Source organism: Podarcis pityusensis, assembly GCF_964106645.2.
Source record: "Podarcis pityusensis genome assembly, chromosome: 6".
Lineage (NCBI taxonomy): Eukaryota > Metazoa > Chordata > Lepidosauria > Squamata > Lacertidae > Podarcis > Podarcis pityusensis.
Window position 1 is genome coordinate 30,929,386 of NC_138030.1, and position 19,390 is coordinate 30,948,775.

A 19,390-nucleotide genomic window follows, 5' to 3' on the forward strand; every position below is an offset into this window, starting at 1 on the left:
TTTTTTTGATTATATCTTTAATCTTATCTTCTGAGCTACCTGTCCAAGGAATATATTTGAAGGATGGAATACATACAAGCATATAATAAATATTAATTTATCTACTACAGCTCAGCTGGCCGGGTATGCAAATATGTCCATCTTTGTGTGTGTAGAAGCAGAAGTAGGGGAGATCTGATGGGCACCCAAATCTAAGGCTGCATATACACAATACAGTTAGAGCACTTTTAAAGCATATACCCGCAAATAATCATGGGAACTATAGTTTACCCCTCACAGAACTGTAATTCCCAGCACCCTTAACAAACTACAGTTTCCAAGATTTGGGTGTGTGCGCTTTACGTGTATGGTACGTAGGCAATCCATGGGATATGGCCACAGTCATTCCTGCTGAATTCTGTTTGGTTATAGCCAGTATCTAGGAGGGTCACCAAGAGTCTCTGCTCTGCTCTGCTCTGATCCGTAGTGGGGAATGACATGTGTGAAATTCTGAACCAAATAACAGTAAATTCAGAAATGTCTTTTCCCACAGGCTTTAATCCCACCTTTGGCCCAACCTGGGTGAATTTATATGGATCACCCAAGAATTCTGCCCTGCGAGATGTACACAAAGATCTCAATGAAGGTCTGGGTGAAGGCATATTCTATCGCGGGCGTCTTCTCATGGCCATTAGTGTGGAGATCTTTAGCACTATCCAGGCAGCAGAGAAAAAGCCTGTGGAAGCTCTCAAAGGTGCCCTAAGTAAGCTGAAGCTGAAGAAAAAGAGCAAAAAGGCCAAGGAGAAATCCAAAGCTTCTGTCAAAGAGCAGCAACGAAGCCAAGCTGAGGGTGACGTCCTGGAGGAGTCTGACCAGCCAAGTGAGGTGATTGTGGAAGTAGAGGACCTCCATCCTCTCCCAGAGGTAAGTCTCATATTTAGATCTTAAAGCAAAGCTCTGGCTGTGTGCATTGCCTTCTTCTATACACACATATATGTGAATTCCAGAATAGAGATGAAACGTTTCCTGGACAGCTACAAAAGTAATATAATTGTCTCTTACAAAGGCACTATGTAAGACAAAGGTACTATGTTGCAAGGTAGGTACTAAGTTGAAATTCTGAAATCTTGAAATTGTAAGCATCTCTTTCACATTTCAAATTTAAAGAGTTGTGATAAATTGTTTCAAGACGCTTAAGCAAATATGTTGCCCCTCCTGTTTGACTCCAGCTCAAAGCTGCTCTAGCCAGCATAGTCAATGATAGTTCAACAACATCTGAAGGACCAAAGATTTCCCCATCCCTAATCTAGCAGATAACGCTCCCCTTAGACTCTGTGGAGGAAAGGAAAGTGTTTGGTACACATGTGCTTTTACAGTAACTATGCAGCACTTTACAATTCATACAGTGTTTGCAATGGGAACAGTGAGCAGGTAGAGATGGTGATTATACAACAGAATTATATAGATAAGGACAAAGAGCTCTGACCTGCTCTATCACAGTGAAAAGGACAAATGAAATGAGAAAAGCACCACACCCATGTCATAGAGCCTTCCCTTCCTGGTCTGGCTGCAAATCTAATAACATTTTATGAAATAAGTAAATATAGTAGGTTGCCTGACTTACAGTTCCAAGGAAGTTTTTTCTTTTTTCTTTTAATAAAAACAGCTACAGACCTTTGAAACTATAGACTTAGGCTCCAGCAAACGTTTCCCTCATTCTCTTTGAGCCATTGGCTTGAGCCTGGAATGTCAATTAACCAGAGGGCAGGCTCAGCTTCCGAGATGCCTAGCAAGTTAGGCTGCACCAAACAAGCAGGTTAGGGGGAGTGAACAAATGACGATTTATTATTTTCATGGAAGATGATGGCTTCAAAAATTGGACAAACAGGCGGACAAACAGGCAAGGGACTCTGTGCCACCAAAATGGGACAAACCTGTATTTTAAGGGATGGGTGGCAACCCTACTTTTGGATCAAACAAACAATTGAGCTGTCTTGTATGACAGATTTCAGATGTGGGGTTAATGGGACTAAGGACAGGATAAATGCCTCTGTTGCTTTGTGTGTCTGTGGCTACCACTAGTTGCTGCTTAAGTCCCATGTGCAGAAGAAAGTGTCATATGGGTCCCAGAATATTCTGGCCTTCACAGGCACTTGCATCCTTTACATATAAGGAAGACAGATCATCTAATGCATCGACTTCTGCATGAGTATTCTTTTGCACTCAGAACTCTAGATCAAGTGGTTGACTTATTTCTCCAATATTCACATCTTCCTCCCAAGATGATATCATCCATATACTGACCTGTAAAACAGAAACGGAGCTGAGCCAGCCAGTCATTAATCTAATCACCTATGGAACCCCACAGCTGTTTGCCCTTGTTTGTCTTGGGTGGCATTTGTATTAAGATTAGTGTGTTGTATTAAGACACAGTGAATTAACTTTGCCTTGTCTCTTCAGTTAGAATCCAGCTTCCAGTTTTCCCCACCCAGCCTTCTGTTGGACGAAGAGAAACCCTACTATGAGTCTCTCTTTAGAGCCCAGCCCAAAGGGGCTATGAATAGGCCATGAATAAACTTGCAATACAAGCAATAGATGTGTGAAGTCTGAATTGGTGTCAATGTTTAGCAGCCATCACAAATTAGTACTTGGATTTATCCACAAGTTAGTTTTCTGAATTATTATTTGAGGAGGTCAATATTGTAAAGCTAGGTTGTTTTGAAACTAAATTTCTTTGTTGTTGTTCAGAATGCCCTGGGCGTGAAAGAAGAATTCCTTCTCTTTGCCTCCTTCTTTGAGGTGACTATGATGGAGCCAGCAATAGGTAGCAAGCCTGTGAAGTTTGAGATCTCCATAGGTAAATTTGACATAGACTTGTGTTCACTTTAAAACAGTTTCTTCCCAATGCGTCTCCTTTTTTGTTTCTCTCTCACGCTTTCTATTCTCGTATTCTCTTATATAAATGCCCCTCTCTTTGTGACTACCTTGTATACGCTTAGCTCTGCAACTACACCAAATATGCAGCCTTGTCTGCAATAGGCCACAGTGAAATTGGCCAGGTTTGCAGCCTGGCACATTTTGCTTAAGGATTAGAACTCGCAAAATGGCTTGGAAAATGTCCCCAGTGGATTATCTCCACACGTAGTTGGCCCTGTTTGCCTCTGCCTTCACTGTCATTGCTCTTAAAGTACCTGAGAAAGTGGAAGCTTTTGGTTACCCATGCAGGTGTTTGTTCACTGTAAGTACAAGCAAGAGAACAGTCTAGGAAAATGGGAACTCATTGCTTTTACTCAGATGAGGGATGGAAGGAACTGTCAGTTTGAGTTTTCTCAGTTTCTAATTTTTCCAGAATTATTAATCTATCCACATTTTGCAGCAATTTGCAGACTTATTTGTTTATTTATTTTTAAAATCCTCATGGAAATTCATCAGTATTTTCATGTGAATTTATCCTAATAAACACATCTTTCTAAGCCGTTTTAATGTACATTTTTTTTTGCAAAAAAAAAATTCCCCTAACTTAATGCATGCTACTTTCACGAAGATCTTAATTTTTATGCAGTTTCCCCCAATATATGCATTTTTTGTAAGCGGTGTTTGGTTGGAGAACTGCATCGCAAAACTCGGAGAAGTAAGGATTTTTAAGGAAAGCTGTGTATTGGTTCTCATATGAGTGTGAATTTGATAGGTTTAGCTTTTACGACAAACTGATTTGAATTTCTCCCGGCTCTCTAACTCAGAGCATAGATTACAATATACTAGAGCATGCATGTTATGAACACAAGTTGTTAATGCTCCAGAGATATTTATAATATTATAAATATTATAAATTTATTTTTATAATTATATAACATTATAAATATGAAATGTTAATGAGAATAAAGAATAACTATACTCATCTTCAAGGGAACTATGGCAAAGCTGAAGAAGTGATGACCAAAATTTCCAAGAAAGATGAGAAGGGAGAAAAGAGTGAAGACAAGCAACCTTTGCTGGAACCCAGTTCAGATGATGAGCTGGATATTGAAGTCATAGCACCAAGTACACCTTTGCTTGATAAATCTATGACTGAGAACCTAAGACCTGAACCCACTGAATATGACAAGTAATTATTCTTCATACTCTTAGCCCTGTTTGTGTCTTCTTGTTCGTTCATTCATTTCTAATGTAATACATTCAAAAAATTATGTTGAGGCATTTGTCTGAACACCTGAGTGCAAAAGTGTATAAGGGGACAGAAACACACTCACAAGTTTTGCCCCCCAATGTCATTGCATGCATCATCTCCCCAAACTTCCTTATTGCATAGAACTTTATAAGCCCTTCTTATAAAGCCTTTTATAAGGAAAAGCCTTTTAATTATTACTGTATTATCCAGTAAGGAACTGTTCAATGCTACTATCTAATTTTGGCATGGGAAAGTGGAATGGATTTTCATCTATGTCAAATTTCTGTAGCAGAAACACAGCTTTCTATATTTCTGTACTTTGGCACTGCTTTTTTTAAAGAAAGAAAACATCAAGGGGAAAGCAGTTCTTTATCCTGTAAAGCCACCCCTACTGATATTAGGGAGTGGGTGGTGCTATGGTTTAAACCACTGAGCCTCTTGGGCTTGCTGATCAGAAGGTTGGCAGTTGAAATCCGTGCGACGGGTTGAGCTCCCGTTGCTCTGTCCCAGCTCCTGCCAACCTAGCAGTTTGAAAGCATACCAGTGCGAGTAGATAAATAGGTACTGCTGCAGCAGGAAGGTAAATAGCATTTCCGTGCGCCAGAAGCGGTTTAGTCATGCTAGCCACATGACCCAGAAAGCTGTCTGCAAACAAACGCCAGCTCCCTCAGCCTGAAGCGAGATGAGTGCCGCACCCCATAGTCACCTTTGACTGGACTTAACCATTCAGGGGTCCTTTACCTTACTGATATTATATATCTGAGTATAACTCTGGTATGCAGACAGTTGTTAGCTATTAGTAGAAGGTTTGTAAAACTTCTCTGTTTGCTGCTCTTAGCTCTTACAGCTGCGTGCCAATGCTGCATGAGAAGCCCTGTGTGTATGTTTGGAGCTACTGGGAAGATTATACCTGGAGACTCTGTAATTCCAACTGGATTGTCAAAATAGCAGAGCGTTTGGTAAAGTATTGCTCTACCTTTAAAGGCTCTGTCAATCCCTGATATACTTGCTTTATTTGCACCACACATCCTTAACTGGACTGAGAAAAAGCATGATTGAGATTAGATTCAGAGTACTCTCAGCTCTGTTCCTGATGAAGGATGACATCCTTGCTGCTTATATATGAGATACTTGCTTTGTTATCTTTGGAATTCCTTATACCAGGAAGTATGTATGGTCCCTGCACTTCCAACTTTTAAGGAGCTCTTTTCCCCCTGCTTTGTTTAGCTTTTCTATTGAACTCTGTTGATTTTATACTGATTTGTATTCCCCACCCCCATCTCTGGGCAGTGCGAGATTCCAGGGTTTCCAGGCACTTACCCAGGATTCATGTTTCCTTTTGGAAATGAGGTACAGCAGAGACTGTGGTGTCTTTATCATATATGGCTTATTTACACATATCTACAACCTTAGTCTTCAGTGAAGGGGTTCACTGCATCTGCACCCCAAAAAGGTCTTGCTTCTCCCATAGCTGCAGCTTTGGATTCAAACAGAAATCAAACATTGCTCTGGCTCTCTCTCCAGCTTGCTGCTTTCCTTCTAGGTTACATCATTGCAAATCAACTCTGACTTTCCCCCCCAAACTAACTATGAGCTGCAGAGGGGCCACACCCATTTGCTGTATCACACAGAGCTCCTTTCCTATGTTTCCATTAATAGCTCATCATCCAGGCTATCACTTCAACACAGGAAGCTAGCCTGGCTTATATTTTAACACTTGCAGGATCCCAGTGGGTGGGAGGGTAACTGCATACAGTACAGTCTATGCATACTCATAACAATATTTTAGCAATGTGGCAGTTGCCAGTTGATTTAGCTCTTGGCTTGTTTTAATTGCTGTTACAAAGCATTGCCCACAACTGCAATGTGAGTTAGGCCAGTGGTTTCTGCAAGCACCTCCCTTTTCTTTTAAATCTGGCCAGAGAGAAAACCCAGAGGTATGGGTTGAATAACTTAATGGACAAGTTAATGACCAGCTAGATCCCTCCTGCTTATGCATGTGAGAACAGCTTGCTTTAATCATTTCCCCCCTTCAGCACAATTATGTAGTGTAATAAATGAACACTTCAATAACATAAGAGAATACATGTTGCTTCTGGGACTGATATCATTATTGTATTTGCCGTAACAGGAACATGGACTAGAAGAGGTGGAGAAGCTCCTGAGGAGACCAAGATCAAAGGCAGATGAGAGGCTTCGGCAGGTGCTAGAGGAGTTTGTAGCTGGATGTAGGTTAGTACTACATATTTGATTTCTTTTCACATAAAGCTGGCTTTTTAGCTCCCTCAGCCACAGATAATTGCAATCTTCTTGAAATAATATCCTGGAGTCCAAGAACTACAAATCCTAGAAGCTAAAAGGGAGAAAGAGGCAACCCTCAGACCATCTTGTAGGTACAGTACAGACCCATGTGTGGTTTGGGCTGTTGATTATGGTGCTTAATCCACAGGCCAGCATTTTGATTCAAGCATGGGTCCAAGGGAGGTGAAATGGGAAAGTTCACTCCAAAATGCAGAGTGAACCGGAATCGTCCCCAACCCTGTATTAAATTCAGCTCATGTTTTCATGTGATATGTGTAGCTACAGCCTGTGTGGTATGTGTGTGCTGCTGTCATGAGCTCAGAACTCACAGCTTCTCTGATTCCAGGCAGTATTCTCTTAACGTGGACAAAAAGCCCATGGCCCGTCCAAACAACCTTGATCGTTGCCGGATGAAATCTCTCCCACAAAACATTGTAAGTCATGTGATCAAGCTGTGTGCATGCACTCTTGAGGAGCCGAAAGGAATCTGAAGGTTCCATGTGACAACAAATACTCTGACCTTCATCTAGCCCAATGTAAACATGGAACCCTCATTGTGTTGCCAGGTTCAGTGGCTATCAGAGTTTCCCCAGATCAGTGCATACCTTTGAAACCCATTGGTGAGGTGGATCTAGATTACCAATTGGCATCCATTAATGTAGCAATTAATTATTCATAGGGAGACTCCCCCCCACTTACAGCTACTAATTGCACTTGCTGAGAAAAATATTGCAAGGGAGAAGCAAATCATAGGAACCCCACATAATCAGGCTGCAGCCAGGTCCTACTTGAAAACATAACTATGTGTCTCTCTAACAAGTAGAGTCTACTTGTCAAAGGACCTCCTGATCAAAGGACCTGAAAAAGTTCCAAGCAAGGAATAACTGCCTCCTTATTCTGAACACTGTGGCTTATTTTTTTCCTATGCTTTATCCTGCCTCTCTTCCTTGTTTTGTTTCCTTTTAACCCTTGGTATCAGTGCATGGCCTCCATCCTTCTTCCTCTTGCTGCATTCTGCCTTGACTGTTCCATCCCATACTATTCTCCCCTTACTGCTCCAATCCCCGAGTTCAAACTCAGGGCCCCTCCAGATGTCTTTTTTTTAATTGTGCATTAATTATGATTTGTCCTCATGATGGTATTGGGGCAGTCATACGTGATCCCACCTAGAGAGGCCCTTTCTCTGAGTGAAATAAACATTTCTAAAATTACACTAGTACTTTCTACTTATGAAAACACAAATTCCTCAGCAATCTACAGCTTAGAGCTATAGAATTTGGAGATTCTCTGCTGTGGGCAGTTTGCAAGGAGGTGTGGGAGAGCAGAAGAAGGGATTCACCTTTTGATGGAGGGAAAAAGAAGATGGGACCTCTCAGCCTGGTCCCCTATGTGGTTAAATTCATGGTTAGAAGATGTGATCTTTTTGTCTTCAGATACTATATGCAAAACAGGGGATGCGCATAAGAAGGCGCCTGACTCGCACCAATGTCAAGGAGAAAGTAAATGAGACAAAGATAATATTGTCAAAGCTGCGCTTCCTGGCTAAAGAGGTATGTAATTGCAGGTGTGGGAATGCAATCAGGTTTGGGAGCTCCTATACTTTATACATTAAAAGCTGGGTAGCTCAAGCAACTGAGAAAGGAAACACTGCACCAGAGAGCATGATATTCTAGTAATACCCTAGAATCCTTAGAATTTCTGTTTATGTTTTGAAAGAAGAAAGCAAACAGGTTTCTGGTCCTTTTGGTAGTGGGGTGGGGAGAAATATGAGTGCATGTGAGAAATTCAGTGTGATGTTTTCCAAACCAAAAGGTGTATGGATGGTGCATGAAAGGATCAAGGGTTGAGATGAATTCGAAGAAGCTCAGCTCTCACTCTGGTCCCTACATCTGTTGCCTACGCCCATGAATCACACCTTCCTTCACTTCTCGGTCTCGTCTCAAACCAAAAGTTCCATTTAAAAACAAAAAACAAAAACTCAACTCTTCCCTCCCCCCACAGATAAGGAAAAAGAATGTTTGCACTTTAAAAAAAAATTAAGCTAGTTTTATTTCAGCTTTCCCTCTCATTCCCGCCCCCAGCCCCAATGTCCTATCCCTGATGTCCTGATCTGGATGTTTAGCAACAACAAGCGTGTCGCATACACTCGGATCCCTGCCCAACACATCCTTTATGCAGTGGTAGAAGAGGAGAAAGGCAAGGACTGTGCCAGGATACAAACGGTCTTTCTCAAGGTGGGTGCTCACCATTTTTGCTCATTAAATTTCTGTTGCATGCACCTGACCCTCCAAGCAGCAAGAGACTCTAGGGATTCCAGCACTTACTTACCAATGGTTCAGTTTCCTTGGAACAACAACAACAACAACAACAACAACAACACGATTATTTATACCCCTCACATCTGGGTTTCCCCAGCCACTCTGAGCAGCTTCCACCACATATAAAAACAAAACAAAACAAAACATTTCTTAAAATTCCTGATACAGTGCTACAGTGGTACCACGGGTTAAGTACTTAATTTGTTCTGGAGGTCCGTTCTTAACCTGAAACTGTTCTTAACCTGAAGCACCACTTTAGCTAATGGGGCCTCCTGCTGCTGCCACGCCACCGGAGCACGATTTCTGTTCTCATCCTGAAGCAAAGTTCTTAACCCAAGGTACTATTTCTGGGTTAGCGGAGTCTGTAACCTGAAGTGTATGTAACCTGAAGTGTATGTAACCCGAAGTACCACTGTATTGGAATGGTCATTGGAGACTAGTATCTTTAGGATATATGGTGTTATTTACACACATATACAACCTGAGCATAGGATAGAGGGGCACCACAGCTCTTGCCTCCCATTAGGTTCCTAGGGATAGCCCCAGGCCATAGCTTTGGGATCTAGCATAGAGCAAGATAAAGCCTCTGTGTCTCCAGCTTCCAGCACCAGCCACAAACTCACACACTCAAAACCCCCACTTGGCCTATTGCTCTCCCTCTTAGGGTGGCATAGCATCCCGCCAGGTGAGGTGAGAAAAGGCCCATCCTTTTTTCCCTATGCAACAGGGCAACCTCTTTTGACACATAAATGGCAGGTTTTCTCTCATAGATTCTAATTTCACATACACAGGATCATAGGTTTGGAAGAGACCCATGTTTATCACCCGGTCTGACACCCCCCCACACACACTTAGAACATTGCTTTATGTGTGGAAGCAGACCTAATAATTTATTTCATGCTTTTACTATATCAACACTTCTTGCCCTCACCATATTTTAACTAAAAAAATATTTTTTTGGGCTTAAAGGTTCCAGGGTCACGGAGTGGTGACATCTTTGCAAAACTGGAAATCTACATGTGGCTTGGGGTAACTAAATATGTGAAGAACAGCACCACAGAGCTACCAGAGGAGTTCAAACCAATATATGATAAGGCTGTGCAGGCCGCAAGGATTCCAGCGTACATCCCACCCAGTCAGCTCAACAGAGATGGTAAGCCCATATTGCTTTTTGTTACCTCCCAGTCCTTTCAGAAATGAAAAGATAACATAACTCAAAACTAGCACAAGATAGAAGATTCTGATGTAAGGGTAGCCAGATGTTGTTGGACTCCAACTCCCATCAGCCCTAACCATCATGGCTGGTTGTACAAAGCTGTGGCACAGCTGATTGGTGGCAGTGATCCTATCCCATTCCAGTAAACAGCAGTGACATCAGTGCTAGGAGAGCGGCTCCACCTTATCACACATGCCACTATTGTCAAACGCCATAGTGAGATAAGAACCTGCAACATACGTTCATGCCACACAGAACTGAATTTTTTTGGTATGTTACTGTTCAACAATTTCATACCAGAGTGAAGAAATACAGCCTCTGATATGTTAAAGGAAGACTCCTTAGTGAGCTCACTGCTAACATCCCCTCATCACTCAAGTGTGTGTGTGTGTTACCTTAGCTAAGTTGGCAGGTGTATGTTTGTGTGACACACACACACAAACATATACCTACCAACTTAGTTAAGGTAGCATTCAATGGATCTGAAGTGGATCCTGGTCCATGAAAGTTTGTATCACCATAATAAATTAGTCAGTTATTCAAAGTGCCACAAGACTCCAATGAGCTTTAAAAATGAAATGTTCATGTGGAGCTTTTTTTTGAGTTCTAGCAGTTTCTCTTTCGTGATCACCGTAAATGCTGTTGGATATACTTATCATTCCGCCCCATTGTAAACCAGTTGGAAACAGCAATGATTCACATAAAAGTCTTGTCTAATGTGTGAGCCTCACACATGGCTGTCATCTTGGAAAGCTGACAGATGCATTTTGCTTTTTGCAGACTTCAGTTACTTTCAGCTGCGAGCCCATTTGTACCAGGCTCGGGGGATTCTCCCAGCTGATGAAAATGGCCTTTCTGATCCATTTGCAAAAGTGGTGTTTTCAACTCAGTGCCAGACTACATGTGTAAGTGTATTTGCAGCAGACTTGTGAGTAAAAAAATTTGATAGCCCAGATGAATATTGAAATGGTACAGGATAGAGGTGGGGAAAAGGCTCAGGGAGATGTTTTTGTTTGTGTTTTAGTGGGGAAATGGTGTTATAGATGTGGATAAAATTAATAAATGGTTATTTTGGTTATTTTTGCTATGAAAGTAGAAATATAAGCTGCAAAGGGTAGCCTGGCCAAGCTAGGGCTGTTAAGGAAACAATAGAGAGCCATTGAGGGTCGTTACAAACTTCTTGCCCCAGGTGTGACCTGAAAATGGGGATTTGGAAGGTTGCCAGGGTAACTGTTGGGGGAGGGGAGCAAGGTGTTTCTGGGAGGAAGAAAGAAGAAGAGGGGAGAACCATCTTTGGAGTGTGCTGACCTCAAGCAGCTTATGCTGCTGCCTCTTGGAATGACTATGCCATAAGATCTGGACCCCCTCCATGCAGACTAAAGGTGTAAATAGGCGAATAAACCATATTTCCTAAAGTACGACAGTCTCTGCCATGTCTTCCATTCTCCAAAGGGTGTGCCTGTGGCCCCATGAGCTCTTGCCACTGCTTGGCAGAGAGAGGGGCAGGCACCGGGCTTTTGTAACAATAGTAAAAGACTATAAGAGTCCTGTTGGATGAGACCAATGGCCCATCTAGTCCAGCACTAGTTTCCAGGTTGCTCAACCTGATACCGATGAAAAGCCCACAAGCAGAATGGAAGGGAAATGTTTAAGCAGTCCATCCCTTTACTTAATTTCACAGACTCCTGGGGCAGCTTTTGTTTTAAAAAGTAAGTTGGGTGAAAGATATACATGACTGTGGATTGCATGGGTCCAGCCTGGTTCTAAAGGAACTGTTTCAACAGCAGCTTTGATCTCTGTTAATTCAGATCTTGGAAGAGACACTCAGCCCAATGTGGAATGAATTACTTCTGTATGACCAGCTCATTATCGATGGAAAGAAGGAGGACTTGAAGACAGAGACTCCAGTTGCTGTTGTCAATATCTTTGACTACAATAAATTTGTAAGTTTGAACATATAAACTCACCTGTTTTGTGTAATTTTCTATTTGGCTGCAATAGCTTCTCGGGGACCAGGAACTCACATCGACCATAACCCCACTTTCCTGCAGAAGCAATTCAGAATGGTTTGGGAACCACCAGCAGGTTGAAGGAATAATATACATGGCATGTTGCAGAAAAACCTACACCAATACAGTTGATCTAGTCAAGCACTTGGGTGGGCTGAATGTTCATACTAATCTAGTTCCTAATCTAAACAATGACTTGGGAGAGAGGTTAAGTCACTCTAGCAGCAGGCTTGCTGAGCAGTGCTCAGTTGTGTGAATTTTCTGCATGAGTAAAGTAAAAAGCAGAGGCAGGATTGTGATACAGTGAAGATGGAGGTAAGGGAGCTCATTGCTCTTAGATACAAAGGGTGCTGCAGTGTGGGTAAAATGCCCATCATTGGATCTAATGGGAAACTGGGTTCCTGAAATAATTTTTCTTGCCATATCTGATAGCTGCTTCCTCTTCTTTCCAGGGCTCACCTGTGTTCCTTGGCCGAGCCTTTGTTACACCACTGGTGAAGCTGGTAGATGAGCCATACAGCAAACCTTCTCTCCAGTTTTTTGACATTTACAAGGGACACAAAGCAGCTGGGGAATTAATTGCTGTCTTTGAGCTGATTGAACTGGATTATAGTGGCTACTTAGAGGTAAGTGGGCTCATTGCCACCTCATGGCTACAGGGATGTGTTTGGCAGCTCGAATAGGTTGTGAACAGCCTGCGAATAGTCTCATAATAATAAAAAATGGCCCAAATATCATGTAACAGTAAAGTTTTGTGCTGATGAGCTGGACTGAGCTTAAGTGAAACCTCATGGACATGTGCTCCATCACCTCATCCTGCGCAGTGCTGGAAGACTTTGCCAGTGTTTCATTTCATTGTAATTAAGGAAGGGGGAGAAATCTGTTTCAGTTTGCATTTAAAGGCAGATCTACTGCATTCACACTTTCCACATGAACCAAAACACAACCATCCTTCAACATTCCCCCGTCTCCAAATTTTGCAATGCAGTTCTCCAGCCAAGAAATGTGTGCAAAAATGTATACACTGGTGTAAAATGTATTTATTATAATGCATTTATTAGTGATAACAACATACAAAATGTGCAATATTTGCTTGCAGCGATGTGCATATTAGGCAAACTATCATATGGACATCTCTATTGTGAGGACTTTGTAAAAAAAGAAACTGCAAATGGATATGGAAATGTGGAGAACTGAATTTAAGATTGGAGTAAGGAGAAACAGAGAGACACCAACACTGATAGATGTACTTATCCCTAACTGTAATTTAATTTTGCCTTGTGTGTAAACCAGGGATTGTGATTTATCATAAACTCTGGCTAGTTAAACAAGCCAGCTTCATATCCCCTGGTTTGATGTTGGCTTGTTTTAAAACTAACCAGAATTTGTGATAAAACCAAGTTCTCAGGTTCATCATGTTCTCCTAGCAGAGGGGCCTTGTGTTTTAGAACAGGATCCTCAAGCATTGATGGGAAAGAATTTTATGGAAAGACTTGATATGAGACAGGTAGTGCCCAAGTTCCTTTCAGTATATAACCAATGACCATCTCTCACTGCTAACCACCCACAACCAGTGCTGCTCATACATCTGGGATCAGAGGGAAAAGGCTTGACAGCTTTCACTTCAGAAAGTGAGGATTGGTTATGATGGTAATTGGTGGATAAATTGACAGGTGGGCATTTAAGTCTACATAGCTATAGAGAAGACTTTAAAATTGTTGTTCTGTGCTGTCCAGCCATCAGTGCCTAGTGATGTAGAACCCAAGGAGCCAGAATATCTGGGAGACCCCCGTTCTGGACGATTCATTATCCCTGAAGGTATCCGACCAATCCTTAAAGAGTTTCGTATAGAGGTAAAATTATTTGTTCTTCTTTTAGCAAAGGATGTATTTAATCTAACCATTTTGTTTTTAACCTGTTCAAATACAGGATTCTCCCCCAAACGTATTGACATGATGATTATTTTTAATCATTCCTAATATGTTATTGCAATTATCATATTAATTGTTGCTCATTTAGCATCTGGTATGAGCCAATTTGTGAAAAAGCAGCAAGGAAATAAACAGAGGAGAGAATGAAGGAATCTAGCTTGACACACAGTAACTAAGAATTCAATCCAAATTCCCTTTGCACCAGGCTGTGGGAGGGATTGGATGGAGGTGTCTCCACCAGTGTCACTCCAATAGCACAGAACTCTCTGTTCTGCCCACCAAATGTGTGGGTGAGTGAAAATGCTGCTGGTGGGATCCTTGCTGGTGGTGTTCTGGGGCAGAGATGAACTGAGGCCACGACCATCATGTGTTTACATGAGGCCTAATCCAGGCCCAATTGCTACATTAGCACAGAGATTTGCCTACTCCCCTGCCTTCTGTCCAGGCCAGCACCACCACCGTGTTAAGATCCATTGTTCCTCAGCTGGGGTTTGGCTTGCAACCGTAGGCTAGTTTGCAACAAACAGAGAACAGGAGAGAGTAGGTGGGTGTCATATAGGTCTGTTAATCTAGAATGCAACTGTGAGTGGGCATTGGGAAAGGTGCTTCAGTGGTTTTTGAGAAGAGGACCATTTTAGAGAAGGAGGGTGTTGGGCCCTGTATGGAGTACCCAGAAGAGTCAACTCTTCTGCTTTCTTTCTTTTTTCAGATCTTGTTTTGGGGCCTGAGAGATCTGAAGCGTGTGAACTTATTTGAGGTTGACCAGCCACAGGTGATCATTGAATGTGCTGGGAAGAAAGTGGAATCTGAAGTGATTACAGTGTACAAAGAGAACCCAAATTTCAATGAACTTGTCAAATTTGTTGATGTGGTGAGTAAGAGGCAGATCTCAAAAGACTGGGATCGCCTTCCATTACCTGATTAACAAAACCAGAGTTGTACGGCAGTAATTTAGAAGCTCCCATTATCTTGAGTTAGCCTCCACATTGTATACATTTCTGCTAAATAATGTTCCCATCCACTGAGAACCTTTGAGGTTTTCATGTGCTTGATTATCAGTAGAAATAGCTGAGCAACAACCTGAATGTTGCTGAATGGCTGATACTTTGGTCTTGAGCAGAGCTGTAGAATTCTGCTATCATACCTGTGGATGCTCCAATGATGGAGCAAGCTGCTGCTCTTGAAAGGCCATGCCACAGTAAAAAAGCTGCATTAAAAATACCACTAGAACACACATGCAAACATGCAACCCAACCAGTATATGTGATTAATGCCTGAATTGATTACTTATAGCAGCTTTGGATTTATTTCTGAGATTTTGACTCTTGATCCATACCTTTTACTTGACTTGACCTCTCTTTCTAATGTTGCCAGGGTTGATGTGAAACATTCATAGTATCTTGTTGAACTAGGATATAGAACCATCCCACCAGTTATCAAATCACTTTATACAGTAAATAATCTTATTTGGGACCTTATATTAACTGCTGACCAAGATTACTAATTCAGTTTACTGTTTTAATTTCTGTTGTCATTGCTGGGCTGTTTTAAAAGGATTGCTTTATTGTATACTTTATTCATGGATGTTAGTTTTAACTACATTGTTTTATTGGGTACAGGCAACTCCCTGTTTGTGCTGGGGCTGCATGCCAGGTCATTGTGCATGTCAGTGGTTATGCATAAGCCTGTTCCGCCCCCACCCTGCCCTTGTTCTGCCCCCTTTGGTCTTGCATCAATTGGATGCACACAAAATGGTTGCCGCCTGTATTTTGATCCTGGTGTATTTTTAAATTTACTGTATATTAACAATGTTGTGCTATATGCGTATGTGCTTTGTACACTGCTTAGAAGTCATCTGGGCATCAAGCAATGTATAATCAATAAATGACTAATAATGAATAAATAATCTGTTTTGTGGCACCTGATTGTATTCCACAGGAGCTTCCAGAGCAGGTGTACTTGCACCCACCTCTCAGTATCTTCGTGGTGGAAAAGAGGGCCTTTGGACGCTCTGTCATGGTCGGAACTCACATAGTTTCCCATATTATGAAATTTGCTCCTAAAGAGCTAGATGATTTGGAAGAGGAAGACGACAGCCCATCCAAAAGTGAGTCTTTAGAATCCCAACTCCTTTAAGGGACCTTTCAATGAGGTGGAATTGTGCGAGGGTCAAGTTAGGGTTTGATGTGCTGGGATTTAACATTTGCAGAGTGTGACACCCTGCACATGGCATTGGACTAGAGCTATCTTCTGCTCATGGCCATATCTAATTTCTTGGCATTCCTATGCCAGAAGGTCAAAGCCAAGGCAGAAAACATTCAAAGCACCATGCTTTGAAAGAAAAATCTAAGTTGAGCATGGTAGCAAGACTGTGCAAGCAACCTGAGCTTCAGTATTTCTCCATTTTGCTTTTTTAATATCTTCTCAGAGCCAGATTGTATTATTTCCACCTAAAACCCATGCTGTGAACATATAAAGGCTGTATTTCATGAAGGAGTTTTAAGATGAGTCATGCCAGTGGTACATCTAAATGCAACATCCTTTCTCTTTGTCAGTTAATTAGAGGAAAGTTGTGGGTGGGTGGCAAAGGGCAGGGCCACACCATACAATTAAAGCACATTAAACACACATTTAAAGCATATGGCTTCCCCCAAAGAATCCTGAGAGCTATAGTTTGTTAAAGGTGCTGGGAATTGCAGCTCAGGGAGGATGAAACTACAGTTCCCAGAAATCTTTGGGGGAAGTCGTGTGCTTTAAATTTGCACTGAATGTGCTTTAAATGTATGGCGTGGGTGTGTCCATAACTGGTTAGTAGAGTGGAAATGATTCAGCAGGTGAAGGCATGTATTCATACTAAAGTATACAATTTATACTGTTTTCTTACAGCACGGAAAGCCTCACGGCCGAAAATCTCCAAATCAGTTCTGAATCTTGGTGCAGCTGCTGGGAAGACGGTGATAAACATTGGTGCAGCTGCTGGTCAGACAGTAATAAATATTGGTGCAGCTGCTGGAGACATAGGTAGCAAAGTAAATCCCCTTAAGCTTGCAAAGGTGAGTGCAGCAATTGGATGGTCACAGGTTCTGCTGTTAGAGGAGTGTTGTGGCTCATAGGAAGTGCCTTTCTAAATCCACATTGCAGAAATGGATTTTCCACATAGCTGAATCATTCAAAAAGCTTAGGTACTTCATGGTGGGGGAACCATATTGAGCAGCAGAAAAGGGGGGGGGTACAAACAGCAGGGGTGTAAATGCAAATAGATATCATTGGAAACAGATCTTCACAGATTTCAGTAGGGTCCCCAGGGAAGATTCTCAGACACATCCTTTTATCCTAAATCCCAGGTATTTATCACAAAAGGGAGTGCTGAGTTGCAGTCCTTTGTTACTGTGTGATGTAGTGGTTAAGAGCGGTGGACTCGTAATCTGGTGAACCGGGTTCAATTCCCTGCTCTTCCACATGCAGCTGCTGGGTGACCTTGGGCCAGTCACACTTCTTTGAAGTCTCTCAGCCCCATGCACCTCACAGAGTGTTTGTTGTGGGGGAGGAAGGGAAAGGGGAATGTTAGCCGCACTGAGACTCCTTCAGGTAGTGATAAAGCGGGATATCAAATCCAAACTCTTCTTCTCTTCTTCTTCTTCTCTAGCAGTAGGCATGGGTTGTGGTGTGTATGTGAGAGAGTTATGCATGTTACACATGCACATCTGCCCCAGGGAAAGCATTTTGATCTTTCCTGTCAGAAATTTCCTTTGTAGGAAAAGCCATGCAACAACTGTGGGAGGTAACCTGGTTTAAGGGATGTGAGTCAGTTCCATATCAGAGCATTAGTAAGCAGTCAACATAAAACTAGGAGAATCTGGGAGATAAGAAGCTCAGAAAATCGGTGGAAAGCATGATTAAAGTTAGAATTATCAAGCCTATAGAACAAGCTTTGCTAAGGAAGACTCAGCATGGCTTCCCCCAAATGGAATTTCTGCTTCACTAATCTTTTAGAATTATTTGAGAGTGTCGGTAGAAGCATTTTAGTAGCAAACATTCTACACAGTCCTTCATGAATGAGTTCTGGGTGAACATAACAGGGATAAGAGGATGGGTCCTCTTGTGGACTTGTAACTAACTGAAGAATAAGAATCCAGTGAAATCCATTAAAAGGATAATTTTCACAAAGAAGGGATATAAGCAACAGGGTCTTCCAATGATTTGCTATTGAAATTGGTACCATTTAATGTATTCATAAATGATCTGGAATTAGGGAAAGCAATGATGTAGTAAAGCAATAACATGTGGACCAGAATTCAGAATCTAGGGGCCCTCCAGGTACTGTTGAACTCCAGCTCCCATCAGCTGTTATTCCAGATTGCTAAATGGAACCTCCATGATTGGGAGCAGTTTACCTCTTACTCATTGCTGCACGAATAGATTAGAGCTTGCCTATAGGCTTCATTGACACTGTTGGAAGAAGGACACTGGACCTGATGGAGCTTCTGGGCCCTTATGTTCACACATGCCATTGATAGATTGAGATAATTTATTCTCAGGCACCTCTGAAGAAACTCCCAATTGATAAACTCATGCCGAAGGAGGAAGAATTTGAGGAGGAAAAGCCTGAGAAAGAAGAGCTGGATTGGTGGTCTAAGTACTATGAATCATTAAAGGAATTAAACAACCAGGTAATGGGATTTCAACTACTGAATTGTATTTGCAATAGAATGTAACCTGCTGCCGTCCATATGCTTTGGACTACAGCTCCATTCATCCCTGAGCACTGGTCATGCTGGCTGTGGCTGATAGAAGCTGTAGTCCAAAAAATCTGAACGGCAGCAGATTGAGGAGGGGGGAGGGACTCAGGTGTGAAGCAAATGACTGCAGTAGAGAACTACATAGGACAGGTAGGAGGAAGCAGGAAAAACCATATCCCATCAGGATACTGCAATCCCCTCACGGGTTTTGGAGAAGGAGAAGAAAGAAGAATGGGAGGGGAGTAGGAAAGGTCCTTAAATAAACTTAGCAAGAAGATGGGCTCTTTTATGGATTGAGAACTACTTAAAAAACAGGAAGGCAATTAAATGATGAAAAAACAAACAAACAGTTTCAAACACTAAGGTGCTTTTTTGGTTAAAAAAATAAGGTGCCAGTAATCATATCTTGATAGAAATGCTGTGTTTGCCAGCCAGCACAAAATGGCTGCTATAGGCAGGTGCAAAAGAGGTGGCCGTATTCTGTATCATCACAAAAAGAGTCCTGCCTTATTGTACTTTGTTTACAATTCAATATATGAGGTTAGGATGTGAAGTAAATGGTGCTGTGTTTCTAGAACATCACACATTAATAAATCAGTTTAGGTCTCCTTAGCATACACAAATCCTTGCAGGATTCCCAGCAAGGCCACAACAAAAAACTGTCATATCCTGTGAAGCTTTGTGTTCTAGTACAGGGATGTCCAACAGGTCAACTTTGCGTGTTCCTCC

At 41.9% G+C, this 19,390-nt stretch overlaps 1 protein-coding gene across 2 annotated transcripts in view; it reads left to right on the forward strand.

The window, feature by feature from the left end:
- LOC308480430 (fer-1-like protein 4) overlaps window positions 1-19,390 on the forward strand; it is a 58,502-nt gene that overhangs the window by 17,139 nt on the left and 21,973 nt on the right. For both annotated transcript variants that reach the window (XM_081011884.1, XM_081011883.1), the window contains 17 exons: window positions 533-903; window positions 2,728-2,836; window positions 3,886-4,084; window positions 4,986-5,106; window positions 6,279-6,379; window positions 6,795-6,882; window positions 7,882-7,998; window positions 8,530-8,682; window positions 9,736-9,919; window positions 10,763-10,887; window positions 11,791-11,925; window positions 12,444-12,617; window positions 13,728-13,844; window positions 14,632-14,793; window positions 15,861-16,029; window positions 16,809-16,975; window positions 18,461-18,592. In XM_081011884.1, coding sequence (XP_080868010.1) covers window positions 533-903; window positions 2,728-2,836; window positions 3,886-4,084; window positions 4,986-5,106; window positions 6,279-6,379; window positions 6,795-6,882; window positions 7,882-7,998; window positions 8,530-8,682; window positions 9,736-9,919; window positions 10,763-10,887; window positions 11,791-11,925; window positions 12,444-12,617; window positions 13,728-13,844; window positions 14,632-14,793; window positions 15,861-16,029; window positions 16,809-16,975; window positions 18,461-18,592 — 2,624 coding nt within the window. The remainder of the gene's footprint in view (window positions 1-532; window positions 904-2,727; window positions 2,837-3,885; window positions 4,085-4,985; window positions 5,107-6,278; window positions 6,380-6,794; window positions 6,883-7,881; window positions 7,999-8,529; window positions 8,683-9,735; window positions 9,920-10,762; window positions 10,888-11,790; window positions 11,926-12,443; window positions 12,618-13,727; window positions 13,845-14,631; window positions 14,794-15,860; window positions 16,030-16,808; window positions 16,976-18,460; window positions 18,593-19,390) is intronic.